This window comes from Pseudorasbora parva, chromosome 22, assembly GCF_024679245.1.
Source record: "Pseudorasbora parva isolate DD20220531a chromosome 22, ASM2467924v1, whole genome shotgun sequence".
Classification (NCBI taxonomy): Eukaryota; Metazoa; Chordata; class Actinopteri; order Cypriniformes; family Gobionidae; genus Pseudorasbora; species Pseudorasbora parva.
In genome coordinates, this window is record NC_090193.1 from 36,978,121 (window position 1) to 36,999,389 (window position 21,269).

Below are 21,269 nucleotides of genomic sequence, written 5' to 3' on the forward strand. Positions count from 1 at the left end.
AAAGGGAAGAGCAAAAGAAGCAACGAAACAAACAAGGCCAACAACCTGTAAGAGCTGTAAGAAGTCTCAGTTAATCGAGCGCAGTACACAAACAATCCTAGGTGTAAATTACATTCTTCTTTCTGACGAATACAATCAGAGTTTTGTCATGGCTCTTCCAAGCTTTATAACGGCAGTGAATTGCAGCCCAAAATTTGGAAAAAAAATATGGATAATTTAGGGAACTATCCCTTTATGCAGAAAGCACGTTTTTCAGTTTACAAAAGCATAAAAATACTTGCAGATATTTAGGAAACATACTAAAATCACCTACTTATTTCTCTGAAAAACAATGCTACAGCCAGTTATTTCACTCTGAAATGTGCATTCTGTGTCAGAAAGTCTGTTTTTGTTTTGGTCTGTGATATAAGGCATGCTGCCAGTTTACCCAAATTTCACCACCACAGGTTACAAGTTACAAGTAAACACAGCAGCCATGGAAGCCAGCAAACTGGGTCGGAGATCGCAGATTCTACCCAACCTAAAAAGCTTCTGCATCCATCTAGAAAAACCTATTAAAACGTGGATAAATTACCTATTTTATTGTCAATTGCACTTGCTGCTGTTGCATGATCTCAAGTTGGCAACTCACGTATACCAGAGTGAGTCCGGTTTCGCCCACTGAGTGCTGAGTAGCTCGACCATGGACCCCATGGACATCCCTGTTGCCCCACTCCGGATCGAGAGATAAGGACTTGACAATCGTGTGTAACTTTCTCATTCAAACCACTGGCGCTGCTGCTTCTGCTGCTGATTGCTTTTAGAGGGAAAAGCTGCCCATAACTACTGGTCTAGGATAAGTTTTCTTTGTAATGATAGTATATTATTAGCAAGAAGGAGTTGGCAAAAAATCCAGTGCGTATTTGTATTTGCACTCGTCAAACGATTCAATTTCCAAAATCAATTTTTTCCACTTTGGTGAGAAATGTAGCCACTCACAGACATGTTTGTTGATTTGTTGAACGCAATGGCCAATCACAGGTGTTTATGGGTGCTTTCACACTTGGTTCGATTGCCTGGACTGAACCAGAGTTCGATTGCTTTTTTCTTCATGTAAATGTTTCAATTTGTCTGTTGTGGTACACTGTAAAAAAACAATTCAGCCTCTCCAATTGATAATGTTCTAGTGACTGATCACATCTAAACTTTTCAGTTGGCCAAATTTAATTTCTGTTAATTGATGCAATCTAATTCACAGAAATTCAGTTTGGACAACTAAAAAATTTAGATGTGATCAGTCACTAGAAAATATTCAATTGAAAACCTGATTTTTTTTTTTTTACAATGTACAATGATGCCTTGAGGCAACAAACCTAAATAAATAAATAAATAAATAAATAAATAAATACGGCCTTTATACATATATATATAGTGTCCTTTATTAAGCAGGAAAACATATTTTTTCCCTCATTGAAATGATATTGCGTAACACAGAGGGCTTTATTTTGAATTTGGACTGCAGTACCTATTTCGACCACTAGCTGTCAATCATACATATCGCACCTTTAACGCTGCTGATACTTTTCCCCTCTTTTAGAAAGTTGTGAAAACAGTTATTTTGCTATTTGAGCAAGTGGGAACACTAGTGTTGGAAATCTAATGACTTTAACACCCTCACCCTGACAGACAGACAGACAGACAGACAGACAGACAGACAGATAGATAGATAGATAGATAGATAGATAGATAGATAGATAGATAGATAGATAGATAGATAGATAGATAGATAGATAGATAGATAGATAGATAGATAGATAGATAGATAGATAGATAGATAGATAGACATACAGATAAATAGTCTCTTATTCACGGCTATAGAAGTTCACCCAACTGTGATTATGATGTCAATGTTGACATCTTGAAGGTCTTTTGAAGTCTTTTAGACAAGTGTCAGTTTTCAATTGATGCTGATGCTGCAGATCGGGGCGGGAGGGGCGAGGCCGTGACGTCACGAGGGACAACCGAGGAGAGATGAGAGAACAGGGGAAGACCGGAGGAGCACGATAAAGGCTGAGAAATGACTGCGCCAGAAAGGACGAAAAAGGACGAAACGTTAAACAGCAGCGTCAACATGATGTGCCATTCCGTCAGCTGTTTACAACCCAGTAATGCATGAAGAGCATCCCGGATAAAGGTAATATTTCCATCCACACGCCTCTCACAAAGAGCAAGCGTGTGGAGTCGATTGTTTAGCCTAATCTCTACCTTGAAAGTAAATGATTGGCGTGATTATCACACCGCTGGTTTGGTCCAGCTGTTTAAGCATCCTGTCATCCATTAGCCTATTAAAAAAATATACGAAGCAAAGATCATGTGCGCGTTTTATTTACGCATTTCTCGGAAGTGTGCCGGAACGAGGCACGTTTATGCATTATGCTTCCTCAGCTATGAGACCACATGTGCACTGCGCATCTTGACTCTAGAGCTGCGCATTGGTTGCAGTGCGTCGTGTGCACGAGGGAAGTGTCATCACTGACCTCCTTGAAGCAATGGTGCTTCATCACGATACTTTTCTGCTAATTTTAAGCACAAACCCCGTTGTGGTGCTTTGCGCCATGGCTTTATGCAATTGCATTGTTTATCTTGTCCTACCTCAATGTCACCCTGACCTAAGAGCGCTCTGTGCAGCTGACAATGGGACAGATTGCTTTTCCATGTCTTATGAAATTAGCATCAACAGTTTTTTCCCCCTTGCAGTGTGAGCAGAATGTCATCTCCTGGAATGGGCACCTCGAGCGACCCCCTGTTGTCCAGTCCTGTCGGGGGGAAGTTCGGGACTGCCCAGGATGCCGCTTGGAGACCCACTCTGTCCAAGACGTCCAGTTTCCCAGCGTCCACCACACGACACCTCAGTCACAGAGCCAACAACTTCCAGAGGCACCCGAAGCGACGGAAACTGATCCGACCGTCCCCGCCGCCGCCGCCGAACACTCCCTGTCCCCTGGAGCAGCTCGACCTGAGCGAACTTCCACCGAGACGCACTTTCCCAGAGCTTCTCTTCAATGGCTGCATTCTGTTTGGCATCGAGTTCAGCTACGCGATGGAAACGGCGTACGTTACTCCTGTGTTACTTCAGATGGGGCTGCCCGACCAGTTCTACAGTCTGGTGTGGTTCATCAGTCCCATTTTAGGCAAGTAGCCTATCAATCAATCAATCAATCAATCAATCAATCAATAAACTTTATTTATATAGCGCTTTTACAATGACGATTGTTTCAAAGCAGCTTCACAATATTGATACAAAATTAGATTTGGCTGCACTCTAAAAAAGGCTGGGTTAAAAACAACCCAAGTTGGGTTGAAAATGCACCGACCCAACATTTGGGTTGTTTTAACCCAATGGTTGAGTTGTTCTTACCCAGCAATTGGGTTGTCCTAAGCAACATTTAACCCAACCACTGGGTTAAAACAACCCAATTGTTGGGTCGGTGCATTTTCAACCCAACTTGGGTTGTTTTTAACCCAGTATTTTTTAGAGTGTGTATAGTCGTTCTGCAGAAACAAGGTGATTGTTATCAGCTCGTTTTAATTTGTCATATAGCGACAATGTTGGCAGATCAGTTTTATAGTTTATAGAATTAAATAAGACCTAATTAATTTCTTTTATTTGTATATTTAGTTGAACAACTTAGATCATAAGTACACTCTAAAAAATTCTGGGTAAAAAACAACTCAATGTTGGGTCAAATATGGACTAACCCAGCAATTGGGTTGATTTAACCCAGCGATTGGGTTGTCTTAAGCAAATATTTAACCCAACTACAGGGTTAAAACAACCCAGTTGCTGGGTTAGTCCATATTTGACCCAACATTGGGCATTTTTAGAGTGTAGGGAGATGTCCTGCTAACCCCAACCCTATCCTGTATGTAAAGTGAATTAGGACTTTCGACTGTAAAGCTTGAAAAATGAGGCAAATGATAAATGTTTGTGTTGATCAAACAGTAGATCATGGTTCAACATCAACAGGGTCATGGGTTCGATTCCCATAAATGCATAAATGAGTCACTTTAAATGTAATGTAATTTGCTTTGGATGAAAAGGCATCTGCTAATTGCATAAATTCACACTCGAAAAAAATGTTGGGTTAAAAACAACCCAAGTAGGGTTGAAAATGGACAAACCCAGCAATTTGATTGTTTAAATCAAGCGGTTGGGTTAAATGTTTGCCCGCCCTGGTGGGTAGGTAGGTTTATTTTAACTAAACTATTATATAAAAAGTACTCTATTGCTTGCTTAAACCCAGAGTATGTCGGAAATTAAAATGAATTAATATGTTTAATAAATGAACATTAGTTATAGTTAATGAATAATAAAACAATAAACATTTATTAAGTTGCTTACTATCTTTTGCTTAGCACCTTATAATCAAAAGGTGCTTATTCATTTTTTTGATTATTATTGTTGCCTCTATAATTATGTGTCAGATTTTTAATTTCCAACCCATTTTAGGGTTTGGTTCATTTTAAGCCGGCCATATAGTAATTTTTAAACAAATGTTGGGTTAAATAAAACTGCCCTGCACAGCACGTTGGGCAAACATTTAACCTGACCGCTGGGCTTGTCCATTTTCAACCCAACTTGGGTTGTTTTTAACCCAGCATTTTTTTTAACTGAAAAGAAGTCTAACCGTCACGGTTCACCAGTGAGAGTGCCTGCAATTACATTTTGATCTCTTCTTTTATGATTGTCAGGATTCCTATTGCAACCAATTCTTGGGGCGTGGAGTGACCGATGCACGTCTCGCTTTGGCCGCAGGAGACCTTTTATTTTTGCTCTGGCGATAGGTAAGCAGTACTGAATTCAGTTACTGCAAACTTCACTAATAGCTTAATTTTTCTGCTTACTCTTTGCTGTTTAATGTGACATTGAAACTTCAGTTTTAGTATTCTTATTTTGAGAAACTGGCCGTGATGTTGTACTGTGTTTGTGTTTGTAGGGGCTCTTCTGGGTCTAACTCTGGTGCTGAATGGACGGGACATTGGCTCAGCTCTGGCAGACACAACCCTCGATCACAAGTGGGGCATCGTGCTGACGGTGTGCGGCGTGGTTCTGATGGACTTCAGCGCGGACTCAGCTGACAACCCCAGCCACGCGTACATGATGGATGTGTGTAGCCCAGAGGACCAAGACCGAGGCCTGAATATACATGCTCTTCTGGCAGGTCAGAGTCAAATTTAAGATTAAAGGGATAGTTCACCCAAAAATGAAAATGTGATGTTTATCTGCTGACCTCCAGGGCATCCAAGATGTAGGTGTGTTTGTTTCTTCATGAAGATTTTTAACTCCAACCGTTGCTCGTATAATGCATGTCAATGGGGTCTAATTCTAATCATGCCTCATTGACATGCATAATACGAGCAACGGTTGGAGTTAAAAATCTTCATTTGTGTTCTACTGAAGAAACAATATTATGTGATCTTTGCCATTTTTAACAAAGTTTTTATTATTATTAATTATTTACGTTTTCACCTATAAAACTATTATACTCCCAAGTCCACACTGTCCCATATTTAAATAACTTTATTGAAAATGTGTTTTTGTAATATTATGTTTATATTAAAATCGTATTTTTAGCTTTTATTTTTAATTTTTAGACATTTTATGTGCTTTTATTAGTTTTTCTAAATACTTCTATTTAGCTGTAATTTATTTTTTATGTCAATTTTAGTTTTTAGAACTTAAATTCCTTTATTAACTTATTTATTTCAGTTAGTTGTGAAGGAAAACTTCAAATTATTTTGGCTAATTTTACAATTTTTTCAGTTACTTATAAAAGTATTTTGCTCCTAGACCCATTTAACACATTTTAATTGACCATATTTAAATTCATTAATTGAAAAATCTGTTATTTTAGTATTATTTACAGTATATACTATTATAGTATTTATTAATATTGTGGATTAGTTTTAATTTTTATATTTTAAAAAATTGAGTTTAAGTTGTAATTTTGTTATGTGCTTTTATCATTGTATTTTAATATTTCCATTTAGCTTAAATGTATTTTTATTTAAGCTTGTTGTAGTAATTTTAGGACTTATTTCAGTTGTGAAGGGAACATTTCTAATTTGTGTTTAAGTTTTTTTTAAGTTAAAGTGTTTCTTCTAATATTAAACATATATGTTTTATTTAATTTTTATTTTATTTACACTGTAAAAAATATATTGTTTGGTTTAACTTAAAGAGTAAGTAACCTGGTTGCCTTAAAATGTTGAGTTCATTGAAATAAAAAATTTGAGTTAATACAAAAAAGGAAATTGGGTTAAAGGTGCACTATGCAACTTTCCGTCCACTGGAGGGCGCCTATTCAAAACAAATGCGTAGTTTGATGACGACCAAGTGTGAGCGCAGTATCTTGGGACATGTGGTCTTCACCTCACAGCCGGTGGAAAATAGGACTCGGGCAGAAATCACGTTCATGGATGCGGTTATTAACGTTACTGTAGTGTAAAGCAGAGCAGGACCGAGTGTTGTTGACCTGAGCATGGCCGCTGGAGCGATTGATACACAAACACACGTTTGTTATGATGGGACACAGTCGCCGGGCGCCTGCAGTATTTCAGCTCTTCCGGTCATGATTATAAGGTAAAGCAGCTATGTTTATCATATTAGATACATTTAAGTGTGTTTAAAATGATGTTATGACGTTACTCTGTGTGTTCGCTCGGTGCTGCTGTGACATGTTCACACTGCTAAGAGTAAATCGCTTCTGCAGAATAAAACCGAGGGTAGCGCAGATATGACGCGATTGACAGGCGACTCGCTCAAACGCTATGCTGAAACGTTCCGGTCCTTAGTTAAAATAGCAATTTTCTCACAATTTACAAATAGTTGGACACATTTGGGATATTGTAAGAACTCAACTGAACAAAATATATAACACTGGCCTAGTGGTTTTTGGATATTTTACTGCAAAAATACTACATAGTGCACCTTTAATAAATAGAAACTAAAAATATTATTTTATCTGAACCAGATACATTTAAAAAAAACAATTTTTTTTGCCATGTTTCACTGCATTATTATAAATAAAACACAATTACACAATATGCTTACAAAATCTTTTAATACTATTTGAATAAAGGGTGATGTCAATTCTCAAAAATGTTCATTGTATTAACTAAAAATTTTAATTTCAATGAACTCAACAATTTAACAATAATAATTCTGAAGTCAAATTACAATTGCACCTTTCATTTAATTTCTATTCTTTCATTTAACTATTGCATCTTTTGTTTAACTCAGGCCTTGGAGGTGGGTTTGGTTACATTGTGGGTGGCATAAACTGGGACAAAACTGAGTTCGGAAGGTCAATGGGTGGCCAGCTCCGGGTCATATACCTGTTCACCAGCATCACTCTCGCCGCCACCACGGCCATGACCCTCACCAGTATTCCTGAGCGAACTCTTCCCCAATCCCAGCCTCAAACCAGAAGCGGCCAAAACCTCAAGAGCCCCAATCTCCCTCTGCCGCCCTCCCCACCGCCGCCTCCTGGAGCTGCTGCGGACCAGGACGATGAGGACGATGAGGAAGCCTTATACAACAGCCAGTTCTCCAATTGCCGCTACCAGGATCCACTGGGCCGCTCGAGCAGCGCCAACGCACGTCTCTACGCGGGCCTCACCAGCCCCATCTCCCCTCTCAGTCCTTTGACGCCCAAATACGGCAGCTTCATCAGTCGAGATAACTCGCTCACGGGCATTAATGAGTTTGCTTCCTCCTTAGGCACCTCTTACATAGACAGAGTATTGATTGAATGCTACACCGGACAGCAGACTCCTCAGCCATTAGAACCGGAGGCTGTGGCTCCGCCTCCACCACCAGGAGACACGCCCCCTCCTCAAGGGCAAAGTGAAACGCCTGGTGCCAATGAAGTTGCACAGCAAAATAAACTCTCGCAGCCTAACGGAGAGCTGCTGGCGACTGAAGCGTTGCAAGCTAATGAGCAAAAGCAAGCCATTGTACCCGCCGACCAGCCTAATGAGGCCGCGGCGGGGTCACATCGAGGCAGTACCTCAGGGATACTGAAGCGCCCCCAGAGTCTGGCCTTAATGGAGGATCCTCTAATCACTCCAAGCGGTGGCTTGGACAATGGTCGTAGACGCACAGTCACTTTCAGTCAACAGGTCAGTGCACACTGTAGGTCAGGGGTCCCCAGACTCGGTCCTGGAGGGCCACTGTCCTGCAGAGTTTAGCTACAACCCCAATCAAACACACCTGAACCAGCTAATCAACGGCTGCGTCCGAAACCTGTAAAATGCTGCCTTCGGAGTACACATTTGAAGGCAGAAAGGCATCAAGCAGCATCCGAATCAAAAGTTAGCTTCACTTCCTGTCTCCTGAGATACCTTCATCTGATCGATTTTTGAAGGCAGCATACATGTGTCCTTCGCTGCCTTTGATATCCCACAATCCTGTGCTTTTCATCCTGTGAGAGTTGAGGTGGGGGAAAAAAATAACATCCGATAGTAGCGTTTGTTGGTCAGTTTGTGTGTAACTATTTTCCACTTCTGATGTCATTTCTAGCGAGAAATGACTAATTAAATATGTGTTTAGTTCTCACCAAAGCTCTCTATATTTAGCTGTAGATCATTAAACTGTTACACTGGCTTAGAAGTCTGTCCGAAATGAGTTTTGTGAGGTGCCTTCGTGCACAAACACTGCCTTACAAGCCATTGCCTGATAAGGCAGTGAGGCAAATGGGTCAGCGGCCGAGGTTTTCGGACGCAGCCAATGTCTTACTAGGTCCTATAAAGGCATTGATTAGCTGTTTCAGGTGTGTTTGATTGGGGTTGGAGCTGAACTCTGCAGGACAGCGGCTCTCTAGGACCGAGTTTGGGGACCCCTGCTGTAGGTTAACCATGTACATTGTATGTATCAAGGCCATTACCGTGTCTTGAACATTGGGGGGACCAATTTTTTTATAAAGCCTATAAAAACAGAACAGTGAAGGAAATTATTGGTCTAATTCTAGTTGGGAAATAATCATTTTGAACTATTTGCAAATAATATTTGTATTAATTTGCATTAAAATATCCACATATTTACTTTTTTTTTAATGCTTAAAATATCAAAAACATGAAAGTTTTTTTGGTCTCTTCACACTCAGGAATGACTTGAATATTTGCATATTTTCAATAAAAAGTGGCCGTATTTGAGAAAAAAAGTCCAGTAGTTTACATCACTGGATGTTACTGTCAGTCGTTTAATGCTTCTGTCGCAAAGCAGTTCACTTGTATAATACACACAATGATACCAAATTGGGATATAATAGTGGAAATGACTTACCAAATCATACCAAGTATGGCTTAAAAAAAATCATAATTATGAGATAAAATGTTGAATTTGACAGTCGAAATTATGACATTATGAATAAAAGTCAAAACTGATAACCTCACTTTCTTTCAATGTTAAACTGACGCTCTGCTTTTGTGACCGTTAAACTCCACCTAATTTGATTGGATTTGGTCATCTGGCAGACCAGAAAAAAATGGACTTTTAAACCTTTTTTGTCATCCTAACAACATCATATAGCACTGTGTAATAAAGTGCAGCAGGGCAGTGCAAGAATTTCAAACATTGGGGGGACAGTTTGGCCATTTATAACTTTCTGACTTGTCCCCCTCAGTGTTTATGGTGGTTATGGCCCTGGTATGTATACAACTTGGCACTGAACTTTAGCGTCATTATCTTTTCCCAAGGTGGCAAATATATTGCTGAATGGTATGCGCTATGACAGTGACCTCAGTGGCAGCCATGAAGGAGCAGACTCTCAGATGTCAATCCTGCTGCTCTGTACCGCCATCTGCAGGATGCCTCCATGTTTACGAAGCCTGTGCACCAACCATTTCCTGGGTAATAAAGGTTTTGAATTTCATTAGCCATTTACAAAATGTCTGAGGCTCTTGTTTTATTAAATTTCTTAACTGCAAATGAATAAAATATGGAAGTATTAGCAAATATAAAAAAATAGCAAGGAAAATCTGCTGAATTTGGCATTTTGTTTAGTTATTGTTCAATCAAAGTTTATTGAAATAAAGCTGAAATAAAATAAAATAAAATTTAAATATTAGAGGAAAAACTAAACTAAAACTAACAAATTAGCAATATTTCCTTGACAACTAACTGAAAAAAACAAGTTTAAGTGAAAGTTCTCAAACTGAAGTAAAAATGTATTAAAGTCAAATAGAAATATTTAAACAAAAAACTAACAAAATGGAGTAATAATAAATAAATAAATAAATTAATTAATTCAATAAATTTAAAATAAATTATAACTATATAAATATGTTTATAATGATACAAATATTAATCAATATTAATCAAAATATTAATCAATATTATTATAGTGGATAAATTATACTAAAATAACACTGGAATGTATTTAAATATGGTGAGATCAGGGGCCGTATTCCCAAAATATCTTAAGGGGAAACTCTTTAAAATAATGGGCATGTCAGTCATAATTTTAGGACTCCTAAATTTTTGCTCTAAGAGTATTTCACAAAGCACTTTAGCTCCTAAATCTGTGAAACGCTCGGAGTAGTTACTAAGACCAAATCATTAACAATCCTGATGGCTGCTGCTGACCTTTCTCCCCTTTCTCTCTTCCACATCGCTTCCTGTCTACTCACTGTCCTATCATAATAAAAAGATGAAATATAAAACAAAATATTAAAAAATATTAATAATAATAATTAATAATACTATTTATTTAATTAATAATCAATCAATCAATCATTCAATCTATCAACTTTATTTATCAAGCGCCTTTCCAATGCCGATTGTTTCAAAGCAGCTTCACAGTGCTAAACAGGACAATATTGCAACAAAATTAGATTTGGCTGTACAGTCGTTCTGGAGAAAACAGTGATGTTATCAGCTTATTTTAATTTATCATATAGCGACAATGTTGGCAGATCAGTATTATAGAATTAAATAAGACCTAATAAGTTAATTTTATTTGTGTATTTAGTTGAATAACTTGGATCATAATTTTAGTGTCCCCAAATAATAAATAAAATAAACAAAAAAAGGAAATAGTGTCGGATTACCTGTGGCAGTTGTTACAAGTTCACACTTAGAAATGATTGGATAGAGTAAAAGAGTAAAATAGGCTTGCTGTCCAAGGGATCGAGTGCTTGGAGCTCAGAATTTAACCCTTCCCTTGTTGTTAGTTTAAAGGGGTGGTTCTGTGTTTTTTTTCTAGGCTTGGTTGTGTTTATGGGGCGCAGTATAACATGTCTTTTTTTTTTTTTAGCCGTATTTTTCTTCTATTCTCCCTTTATTCCACACCGCTGTCTCCACTGCCCTTTGAACGGCTCATCTGCTTCCTGCTTCTATGAAGCCCATCCCTCCGAAAAACGCAATGGTCTTCGATTGGTTAGATGGCCAAATGCAGTTTCCTGTATTTTTATTGGCTGAAGTGCCAAGCACAGGTTGTCTGGAAACGCCACGCCCCTTCCCATTACGGGCAGAAGTCCCATCTGCAGAGACTAGCGAGGGTTTATGATGTCACCAACCCAGGAAGAAGCTGGTTGTAGTCCAAACCGGCCGTTTTTGTAGGCGATAAACTGCCGTAACTTTAAAAGACAAAATCTCCGTTTGCATTGAGCTTTCAGCGCTGTAACTTTGCAGATACTGTTTATGCTCAAGCAGCGACATTACACACTAACTAAAGTTTAAAAAAGTCAAATCACATCCAACCACCCCTTTAAGACGTCTCTCTGTTCCTTAGTAAAAGTTGCTCTCCGCAGCTTTGGGAAAAGGTTTTAAGAGAAAGCTTTTGCTGTTCAAATGTTTTGTGAATACGGCCCCTGATGCATTAAATGGATCAGGGACTGCAATTCATTTATTGGTAAAAAACTTTTCTTTCTTTTTTTTTTACCAATAAAAGGCCCCCGGGTGTTTACAACTTTGTGAATGATAAGCATGAGGTTTTTTTGCTACTCTAAAATTCTCTCTAAATGTAATTTTTTTGAGTGTTTTTAAGTGTTTATGTCCGACTATTAGATCTTCCATGACCGGTGTTGATTAAACCGTGATCCTCAGGTTGGCTGTCGTTTGAGGGCATGCTGCTCTTCTACACTGACTTCATGGGCGAGGTTGTGTTTGGAGGAGACCCGAAGGCTCACCACGATTCGGAGGAGTACAAGCGCTACAACTCCGGCGTCACCATGGGCTGCTGGGGGATGTGCATCTATGCATTCAGTGCTGCTTTTTATTCAGGTTGGTGAAAGTGTAAGTCATGCTGTACAACATGAGCGTGCACAAAGACTATTGTGTGTTAGCGTTTCTTTCTCTTGTCTCTTACTCCGGCAGCCATTCTTGAGAAGCTGGAGGAGCGCTTCTCGTTGCGTTCTCTGTATTTTTTTGCCTATCTGGCCTTTGGGTTGGGCACAGGGCTGGCCACTCTCTCCACCAACCTGTATGTGCTGCTGTCTCTCTGCGTCACCTACGGAGTCCTCTTCTCCTCCCTCTGTACGCTGCCGTACTCTCTGCTCTGTGAATATTACCAGAGCCCGCAGGTGAGAGGAAGATCATCTGCAGAACAGAAACAGACTATAGTTAAAAACACAAAGGCCTGGTTTCACAGACAGGGTTTAGATTAAACCTGGATTTGGCCTTAGTTCAGTTAGGGCATTTGAGTAGCTTTTATACAGGTGCCTTTCTTTTGTGCATCTTGTAAAAAAACTTTCGCACTGACATATTTCAAGATCTGTCCATGCTTTCAGTAAAAACTGCTCAAACATGCATTTTAGTCTGGGCTTAAAGCTACACAGTGTGATATTTTCCCCCATCTAGCGGTGTAAAGGTATATGACCATCCAGTGAATAATAGTTTCTGTTCCTCTCAATTCTGATTTAGTTTTAACTCCTACGGTGGCCTATTTATTCCAAGATTAACATGGCAATCCCCCTCTTCACATTCGACACAGTGCCATCGAGTGTTAAAACGTGAAAGGCGAAGCTTGAATTTACGGGTATGTCCCTCTTTGGCTAATGTACTTTCAAGATGGAGGGGCAACATGGCGACCGGCATCCGAACCCCTCACCCGTATGTATTTTCAATGGCATATTATAAACTTACGAGAATACTTTATAACTTAAAATAAGTAAATATACATTAATGAGCGAGCACATATATAAAGTGTTTTTAGCTAAGAATAAACTAAAAAAGTTACACAGTGTAGCTTTAAAGGAACTCTGGGCTTATTCAATTTCTTTCCTACATTTAGATATGTGGACAAATGCATTTTTGTCTCAGTGAATGCATTGTTTTAGTTTGTCAGGGTCGCCGCTAGCTTAGCTTAGCATAATGAATGGAATCCTATGTTGCCAGCTAGCATGTCCCAAGTAAAAGTGATCCAAAAATAAAACCCCCACCTAATTACTTCTTGTGGGCTGCGTATTCACAACGAGTACAAATAGCGATGCAGATTAAGACTAGGCGATTTCCTAGGCAGATATTGACATGGGACTATATTAAGGGGAAGCACAGGCGAAGCACTGCAACTTGGGCGCAGAGATATCACAACACATTGCGATCGCTCAACAGCCGGAGGACGTGAGGATGAGAGCCGTGATATCTCTGCTTCGCATGTGCTTCCCCATAATAGTCAATATCTGCCTAGGAAATCGCCTAGTTTAAATCTGCATCGCTATTTGGACTCGTTGTGAATACATGCTAGCTGGCAACATAGGATTCCATTCATTATGCTAAGCTAAGCTAGCGCTAGCATGTATTCGCTCGTTGTGAATACATGCTAGCTGGCAACATAGGATTCCATTCATTATGCTAAGCGACCCTGCTAAACTAAAACAATGCATGCACTGAGACAAAAATGCATTTGTCCACATATCTAAATATAGGAAAGAAGTTGAATAAGCCCTATTTCTAAAAACGGTGAAGTGTTCATTTAAGCCTTGTTTGTGAAACTGGGCAAAATTGTGTTTAAGCATTTGCTATTGAAGTCTAAGGAGCACTATCAGTTTAATTTTGAAATACACATTATTTTGAAACTATAGCATTAACATTAAGCATGTTCATGAGGCTAGTGACAAAATTGCTGTCTGTGCAAAATTATACAGAATCTTTACATTTCTTTCACGATTACAGTGAACAATAACTTTTAGATAATACGCACAGGGACACCAAATAGGGATATAATATGGAAAATAGGGATATAACCTAACTATTTGCAATAATATTTTGGCAACATATAAAAGGAAAATTTTATACAATGATACGTTACTGCTCAAACTGCAGATATAAGAAACATTAGTGCCTTATCAGTAAAATATAAAAGTATAGCATTGAGAAAGTATAGAATCTTTACATTCCTTTCATAACTATAGTGAACTTTAACTTTAAGACAATACGCACAAGGATAACAAATAGGAGATAATAGTAAAAAATGACATACCAAGTCGAAATTTTGGCTTAAAAAGTCATAATTATCAAAATCGACAGACAAAATCCTGACATTATGATAAAAAGTCGAAAATGACACTTATATAATGACAAAATAAACATTTAAAATGTGATAAAAAGTCAAAATGATGACAATTATGGCATTATTACATGCCACAATTGTGACTTTTCATCTCATAATTATGATTCACCAAAGAAATGGACTGCCATATAGTCATCAATAATCTGTCTATAACTTTTAGACAATATGTACAAGGATACCAAATAGGGAAATAATAGTGAAAATTATATACAAAAAAAGTCAAAAATTACATACCAAATCAAAATGATGTCTTTAAAAGTCAATTAGGAGATTAAAAGTCGAAATTGAGTCGAAATGATGGCATGATAAAAAGTTGAAACTCACATATTTACTCAAAATTGACTTAAAAAGTTCAAATTGTGATCGTCGAAACTATGACAAAAAATGTAACATTTTGAAAATCGAAATTATTACATGCCACAATTTTGACTTTTTATGTCATAATTTCTAGCAAGTATGTCAATTTCAACTTTTTATCATTTAGTATGTCATAATTTGGACTTTTCATCTCATTGTTATAATTCACCAAAGCATGACCTTTTTTTTTAAGTGGCGGAAATGGACTTCCATAAAATAATCAATAATCTGTCTGTAACTTTTAGGATACCAGATAGGGATATAATAGTGGAAAAAATAGGGATATAATAGTGAAAATAGGGATATAATTAACTTTTTTCCAATTTTTACAAGACAAACCACACATGGAAGAAAGCATTATATCAGTATCGATGTCAAAATACACACTATTTCAAAAGTATAGCATGAATGAAACATTATTTGTGACAAAATTGCTTACTTAGTGCAAAATTTTATAGAATATTTAAATTCCTGATAACTAAAGGTGGATTCTAGATAGGGATATAATAGAGAAAATAGCAATCTAACATGGTAACACTCTATTTTAAGGTTCAGTTATTAACTATTAACTAGTTGCTTATTAGCTTGCATATTACAAGAATATTGGCTGTTTATTAGTACTTATAAAGCACATATTAATGCCTTATTCTGCATGACCTTATTCTACATCCCTTAAGGGGGTCGCACACCGGACGCGGCGCTCGGCGGCGCGCCATGTCTTTAAAATTCCAACACATTGTTTTCAATGAGTGTACGCACACCGGTGGCGGCATTCGGCGCCTGTCCGCGACGACTCAGGAAGTTGTTCTAAATCCTGCCGTGCCACAGAGCGCCATTTCAAGGCTTTATATTAAAAATATAGGGCTGTAACGATATGCGATATGAAATCGAAATCGCAATACGCAGGTCCACGAACCTGTATTGCGATGTGAGGAGGCAGAATCGCGACACACCCCTTCCAACTCCCAGAATTATCCTTCCTGTCCAGGTCCAACTTTTAAGTCAGCAGTATGGCAACATTTCAGCTACCCGGTGGAGAACAAGGATGGCAATCGTGTAGTTGACAAGACCCACACAATTTGCCGTAAGTGTTTCAAGAAGCTTCCCCAACCGGCTGGCAACGTGGTGTGAGCGTGGCGCTTCTGTTGCGTGTCATCCGCGGGGCGGGTGCGTGGCGTTTTCTCTTTCTTTGCACACCAGAAGCGTGTCTGACGCGGCGCTTCTGCTGGTATTGATGTACAGGAGGCCCTATACTTCATGTTAAATATATATTGCCTATTGGTACAGCAAAGAAAACGTCGGCAGTAGCCTATTGACCACACAGATATATGGTATTGCCGGCAAAATAGGCTACAGAATACTGTACAGAATAAAACTGTTTTGTCCCCCCCATATCGAGGTTTGTATCGTACCCTGGGTCAAAAATCGTGATACGAACCGAATCGTGGGTTTGGTGTATCGTTACAGCCCTATAAAAATATATTATCGTTAAGGTATACTGATTTCAACCTTTGCTACAAGACACATTTGTTTTACATTCTGAGTTCAACAGCGTGAATAAAGTCTAAACATATTTTGGGGAAATGTATAATAAACGTAGCCTTTTAAAATGTGCGCGTCTGGTGTGCGATACCTGAGATGCTGCGCGGCGCGCCGCCGAGCTCCGCGTCCGGTGTGCAACCCCCTTTAATCATACCCAATCCCTAAAGTTAAATGCTACTAAAACGACCTCACTGACTATTAATAAGCAGTAAATTAGGAGTTTATTGAGGCAAAAGTCGTAGTTAATAGTGAAAATGTGTTCCCCATACTAAAGCGTTACCTATAACATTTGCACTAATAGATATGGTTGTATACAACTTTACAGTTCATGGAAGGATTACTGTATGTGCTTTAACAACAGTATATATAACCCTGTGTAGTATTTTGCCCCATAGACTGCATTGTAAGTACAATAAAGAACATGCATTCGAGGGAGCCGATGGTAATCGACAGCATGCTGATGATGAACTTCTCAAAGCTGCATTACTGCATGTTTTCATCTGTTTGATGAATGTTGTTGCAGTTCTGCGGCTCGTCAGAGGATGGGACGAGGCGAGGGATGGGAGTGGACATCTCCCTGCTCAGCTGCCAGTACTTCCTGGCACAAATCCTGGTTTCCGTGGCGATGGGCCCGCTGACATCACTGGTGGGCGGGGCACAGGGCGTGATGTATTTTGCGAGTCTGATGTCATTTGTGGGGTGCCTGTACTCCTCACTGTGTGTGGTGTACCATCTGCCACCACCCGAGGGTGAGCCTGCCCAGAGTGAGACCCAGCCACTTCTGGTGCACATTTAGATCTGTTCTCTCACACCGGGTCCAAAATTAACACTCCATCAGCACCATCAGCATCCGTTGCCAGACAGCTGTTTGGTGGCTTTCTTTAATTTACAACATTAGGTAAATCATAACGAGAGATCGCTCTTTGATATCCAAAGAATCAAAGCTAAGAAATTACAACAGTCTAAAATCAATGACTGTTGTGCATCTTCAAACCACTTTAGGAAAACTTTTGTTTATAGGAAGCCGAATGTGTTATTTTATTATTACTTCAGTACACAATAGACAAAACTACTGACACATTTCACCTAAATAAATGCTGAGGAACACAACCATGATGTTTTTGTAACCGTTTTCCTATATGACACAATTATGTAAGGGGTAAAGTGATTTTTTTCAAACGTACAAAAAATATACATACATTAGGGTCCTCAAGTCTGAGACCACGCTGACTTTTTTAATAAACAGTTTTAGTTTTTAGGGCACACAAACATATGTACAGAATAACTTTGTTTAATATCTACATGGAAAAAAATCTGTTTCAATGTAAAAAAAAAATGTTTTGTGAATATTTCTGATTTCTAGGTCTAAATAAATGAGGTTATTGTATTAAAGTAAATTATGCAATTTTCAAATCATTCTGTAAAACATGATCATCTGGTGCTGTTTATATCATATCGAAAGACCATTTCTGCCACATAAGAAGAAAAAAGTCATGCTCTGGTAAATCATAATTATGACATTAGTAGTCAAAATTATGACACTTATAATTATGGGATGACAAAAATTATGAAATAAAACGTCGAAATTATGACATTTTTATTTTTTATTTGACATACTAAATTTAAATTAGGACTTAAAAAAATCTAAATAATGACAAATTTGAAAATACTAAATCGAAATTAGGACATAAAGTCAGAAATTATGACATACTTAATCAAAATGATAAAAATAAATAGGAAATTATGACATACTAAGTCGTAATTATGAGATAAACTGAAATTGACAGTTAAAAAGACAAAACTATTTAAAAAAGTTTTTAAAAATGACAGTCGAAATTATGACTTGTCATAATTATGTGATAAAAAGTAAAATAAATTGTCAAAATTATGACAAAAAGTTTAACATTTTTGACAGTCGGAATTATGACTTAAATTCGAAATTGACAAACAGTTGAAATTATGACAATAAATTTAAAATCTGACATACTAATTCGAGATTATGACAATCAAAATAATGACGAAAGGTTGAAAATGTAACGTACTAATAGTTGAAATTATGACATTCAATTTTGAAATTATTAAATAAGTCATAATTATGAGATAAAGTCGAAATTTACTGCCAAAATTATGACAAATCAAGAGTCGAAATTATGATTTAAATGTATGTCAAATGTAACATATTAATAGTTTAAATTATGACAGTCAAAATTATGAGATGAAAAGTCAAAATTCTAACAAAAAGTACTTAAAAGTCATAATTATGAGAAAAAAAAGCCAACTAATTGTCAAAAATTACTTAAAACTTAAACTTAAAAAGTCAAATTTTTATATTTTAAATCATAATTTCGACTTTTCCTCATTGTTATGATTTACCAAAGCATGATTTTTTTTTTTTTTTTCTCAAGTGGCAGAAATGAGCTTCCATAAAATAATCTTGTGCTGTTGTCATGCAAACAGACAAACCAAATACTTCCAAGTCAAATAAATCTCTCAAATTTAGCTAGTTGTTTTACATTAATAAAGAGTGCAAAACTAACCCAGACTTTTGGACCCACTGTTGTATATAAATTGTGCAGAAATGGTGCCGGGTTAATTTTGGACCCCGTCCACACAAACAAACCGCTCAGACTCTTAGCGCTTGCTTCAGATTCACCTTCCTCGCGTTACGCCACACGAACGCAGCGCTGGAGATGTGAGAGAGGGTAAAACACTATGCATCTCACTCAGATCTCTTAACGTAAGCATGCTGCAACAGTGACTGCATGACGGCGAGCTTGTGTAGTGTGTGTGTGTGTGTAAGAGAGAGAGAAAGCGTGTTTGTGAACATGTGATGCCTGACTACTTCTGGCTTCTACAGACTGTATGTCAAATGTTTTTTTTACCGTCAATTCCTCGTAGAAGAGGAAGCCAAAACTTTGTTTATAGCTCTCTTTATATTGTTTTTGGTCAGCTAATTAATAAAAGTAAACCCCTCTCACATGTCCAAAGCAAATGTATCCTGTCAACTGAACTGTTTGAAGATGTCACCTGTCGGTTTGTTTGCATGTAAAGCCGCATTGATGCCTTACTGTAGGCCTCTGTTTCAAACTGCACCACAGTAAAACAGAGAATGTGTGTGTGTCTATTGGTTCTTCGGTTTGCATATACGATTTTAAAAAGATTTACACGAATACTAGATGCCTAGTACACTCATTCCTTACACACGTTTTATGAATTTCGCATGTTTGCCATACTGTAACATGGCTCGTAGCTTGACACTGGTGGACGCTCCAATGACATATTCATAAGAAAAACATAAATGACGTATTTATGGTTCCCTACTGAGCCATGTCATGGAACGCACGCTCTCAAGCCTGCTTTCCTGTGGTCTGGCGTGATCGTTGTAATGACCGTCGTTCTTGTCATTATCAGGCAGAGCGGACGTTGAGGCTGGGGCGTGAGTGACCGCAATACGGAAACGGGCCCTGTGCGGAAGAACAAGCCAAATGTATTGTTTGGTGACGACAACAAATCTGGACAACAAATATGGACTCTCCACCAGAGCGCTCGGAAATCGTGCGCCTGTATTGCGAAGCATCTTTTCTTGTTTTGTCTGTTTTGCTTTGCAATACATGCGACACTTCATAGCCTACTTAAAAAAAAAAACACTCATGTTCACCAAGTAACAAGCAAATCAAGAAGCGACGAATAAAGAACTGAATGAGACTAAACTCATCACATTCTTTGCCTAATCTTCACAAGTATGTACAGATATGGTATCTTCCACTGAGGAGAATGATGTAAATACGTGGCATTGTACCGGTAAATGCTCTGAGAATTAAACGGCTGTCACAGGACGAAAGTTTTGTCGTTCTGATTGACTGGTGTAGTTTCTAGTGAACCCATGTTTAAGACTTTAAGACCCTCATCCTTCCCTCGGGTCATTTTGACCCGAGACTCATTTTCTAACTCAATTAAAAATTGAGTGTTCATTGGAGTGGTCCAAGACCTTAGGACTTCTGTCACACTTGAACCACGAATACACACACATAAAATGGACTGGATTCTAGGAGTTCATGGAGAAATAAAAAAAGTAATAAATCCTTCCCTCACGGGTCAATGTGACCCCCTTGGGAATGAAGGATGCCGCAAAACCTACAAAATAAAAAAGCTAAATCTTTGCCAAAAATTACATTAGGGTCTTTAACCACGTTGAATGTTTTTATTTCAGACATTTTTTTTCATAAACATGCACATATATAGCTATCTTAAATATTAAATACAAATCTTAAATATTAAACTTTCTGTTTAATATTTACATGAAAAAAATGTTTCAATGTAAAAATAACCCGTAGAAGACATTTCTGATGTCTAGATGTAAATAAATGCGGTAATTGTATTACAGTAAATTATGCCATTTTCAAATCATTCTGAAAAACATGATCATCTGGTGCTGTTTATATCATATGGATTTAAAGTTATGCTCTGGTAAATCATAATTATGATGTAATAAGTTTTATTAAAATTATTACATTAAAATAATCAAAATTATCAAATAATTCTGGTCTAAAAAATTTATGTTTAATAAAATTTATGACATACTAAATCATAATTATCAGATAAAAATTATGACAAAAAGTAACAAATATGGGTCGAAATTACGACTTATATTATGAAATGCTTCAGTACACAGTAAAACCTACAAAATTAAAACGAATAAATCTAAAACTACCAAAATAATTATTTTATACTTTGTGTACATGTGTATTTGTTTACAGTCTATGATCTGAATGCATACTGAAGCAATAACTGACTTTAGGACCCAGCAGAACAGCTCTT

At 37.8% G+C, this 21,269-nt stretch overlaps 1 protein-coding gene across 2 annotated transcripts; it reads left to right on the top strand.

Annotated features, from left to right (window-relative positions):
* Positions 1-1,935: 1,935 nt before the first annotated feature.
* On the top strand, positions 1,936-20,494 carry slc45a1 (solute carrier family 45 member 1). Of its 2 annotated transcripts, XM_067431560.1 has the most exons (10): positions 1,936-2,173; positions 2,737-3,170; positions 4,732-4,824; positions 4,977-5,201; positions 7,283-8,163; positions 9,739-9,892; positions 12,089-12,265; positions 12,359-12,564; positions 16,975-17,200; positions 19,863-20,494. In XM_067431560.1, the coding sequence occupies exons 2-10, from the start codon at positions 2,747-2,749 to the stop codon at positions 19,889-19,891; spliced, it is 2,415 nt and encodes an 804-aa protein (XP_067287661.1). In that variant the 5' UTR covers positions 1,936-2,173; positions 2,737-2,746; the 3' UTR covers positions 19,892-20,494. The 2 variants fall into 2 exon arrangements, with proteins under 2 accessions (XP_067287661.1, XP_067287660.1); XM_067431559.1 differs by lacking the exon at positions 19,863-20,494 and having other exon boundaries at positions 16,975-18,014.
* The last annotated feature ends 775 nt before the right edge of the window (positions 20,495-21,269 follow it).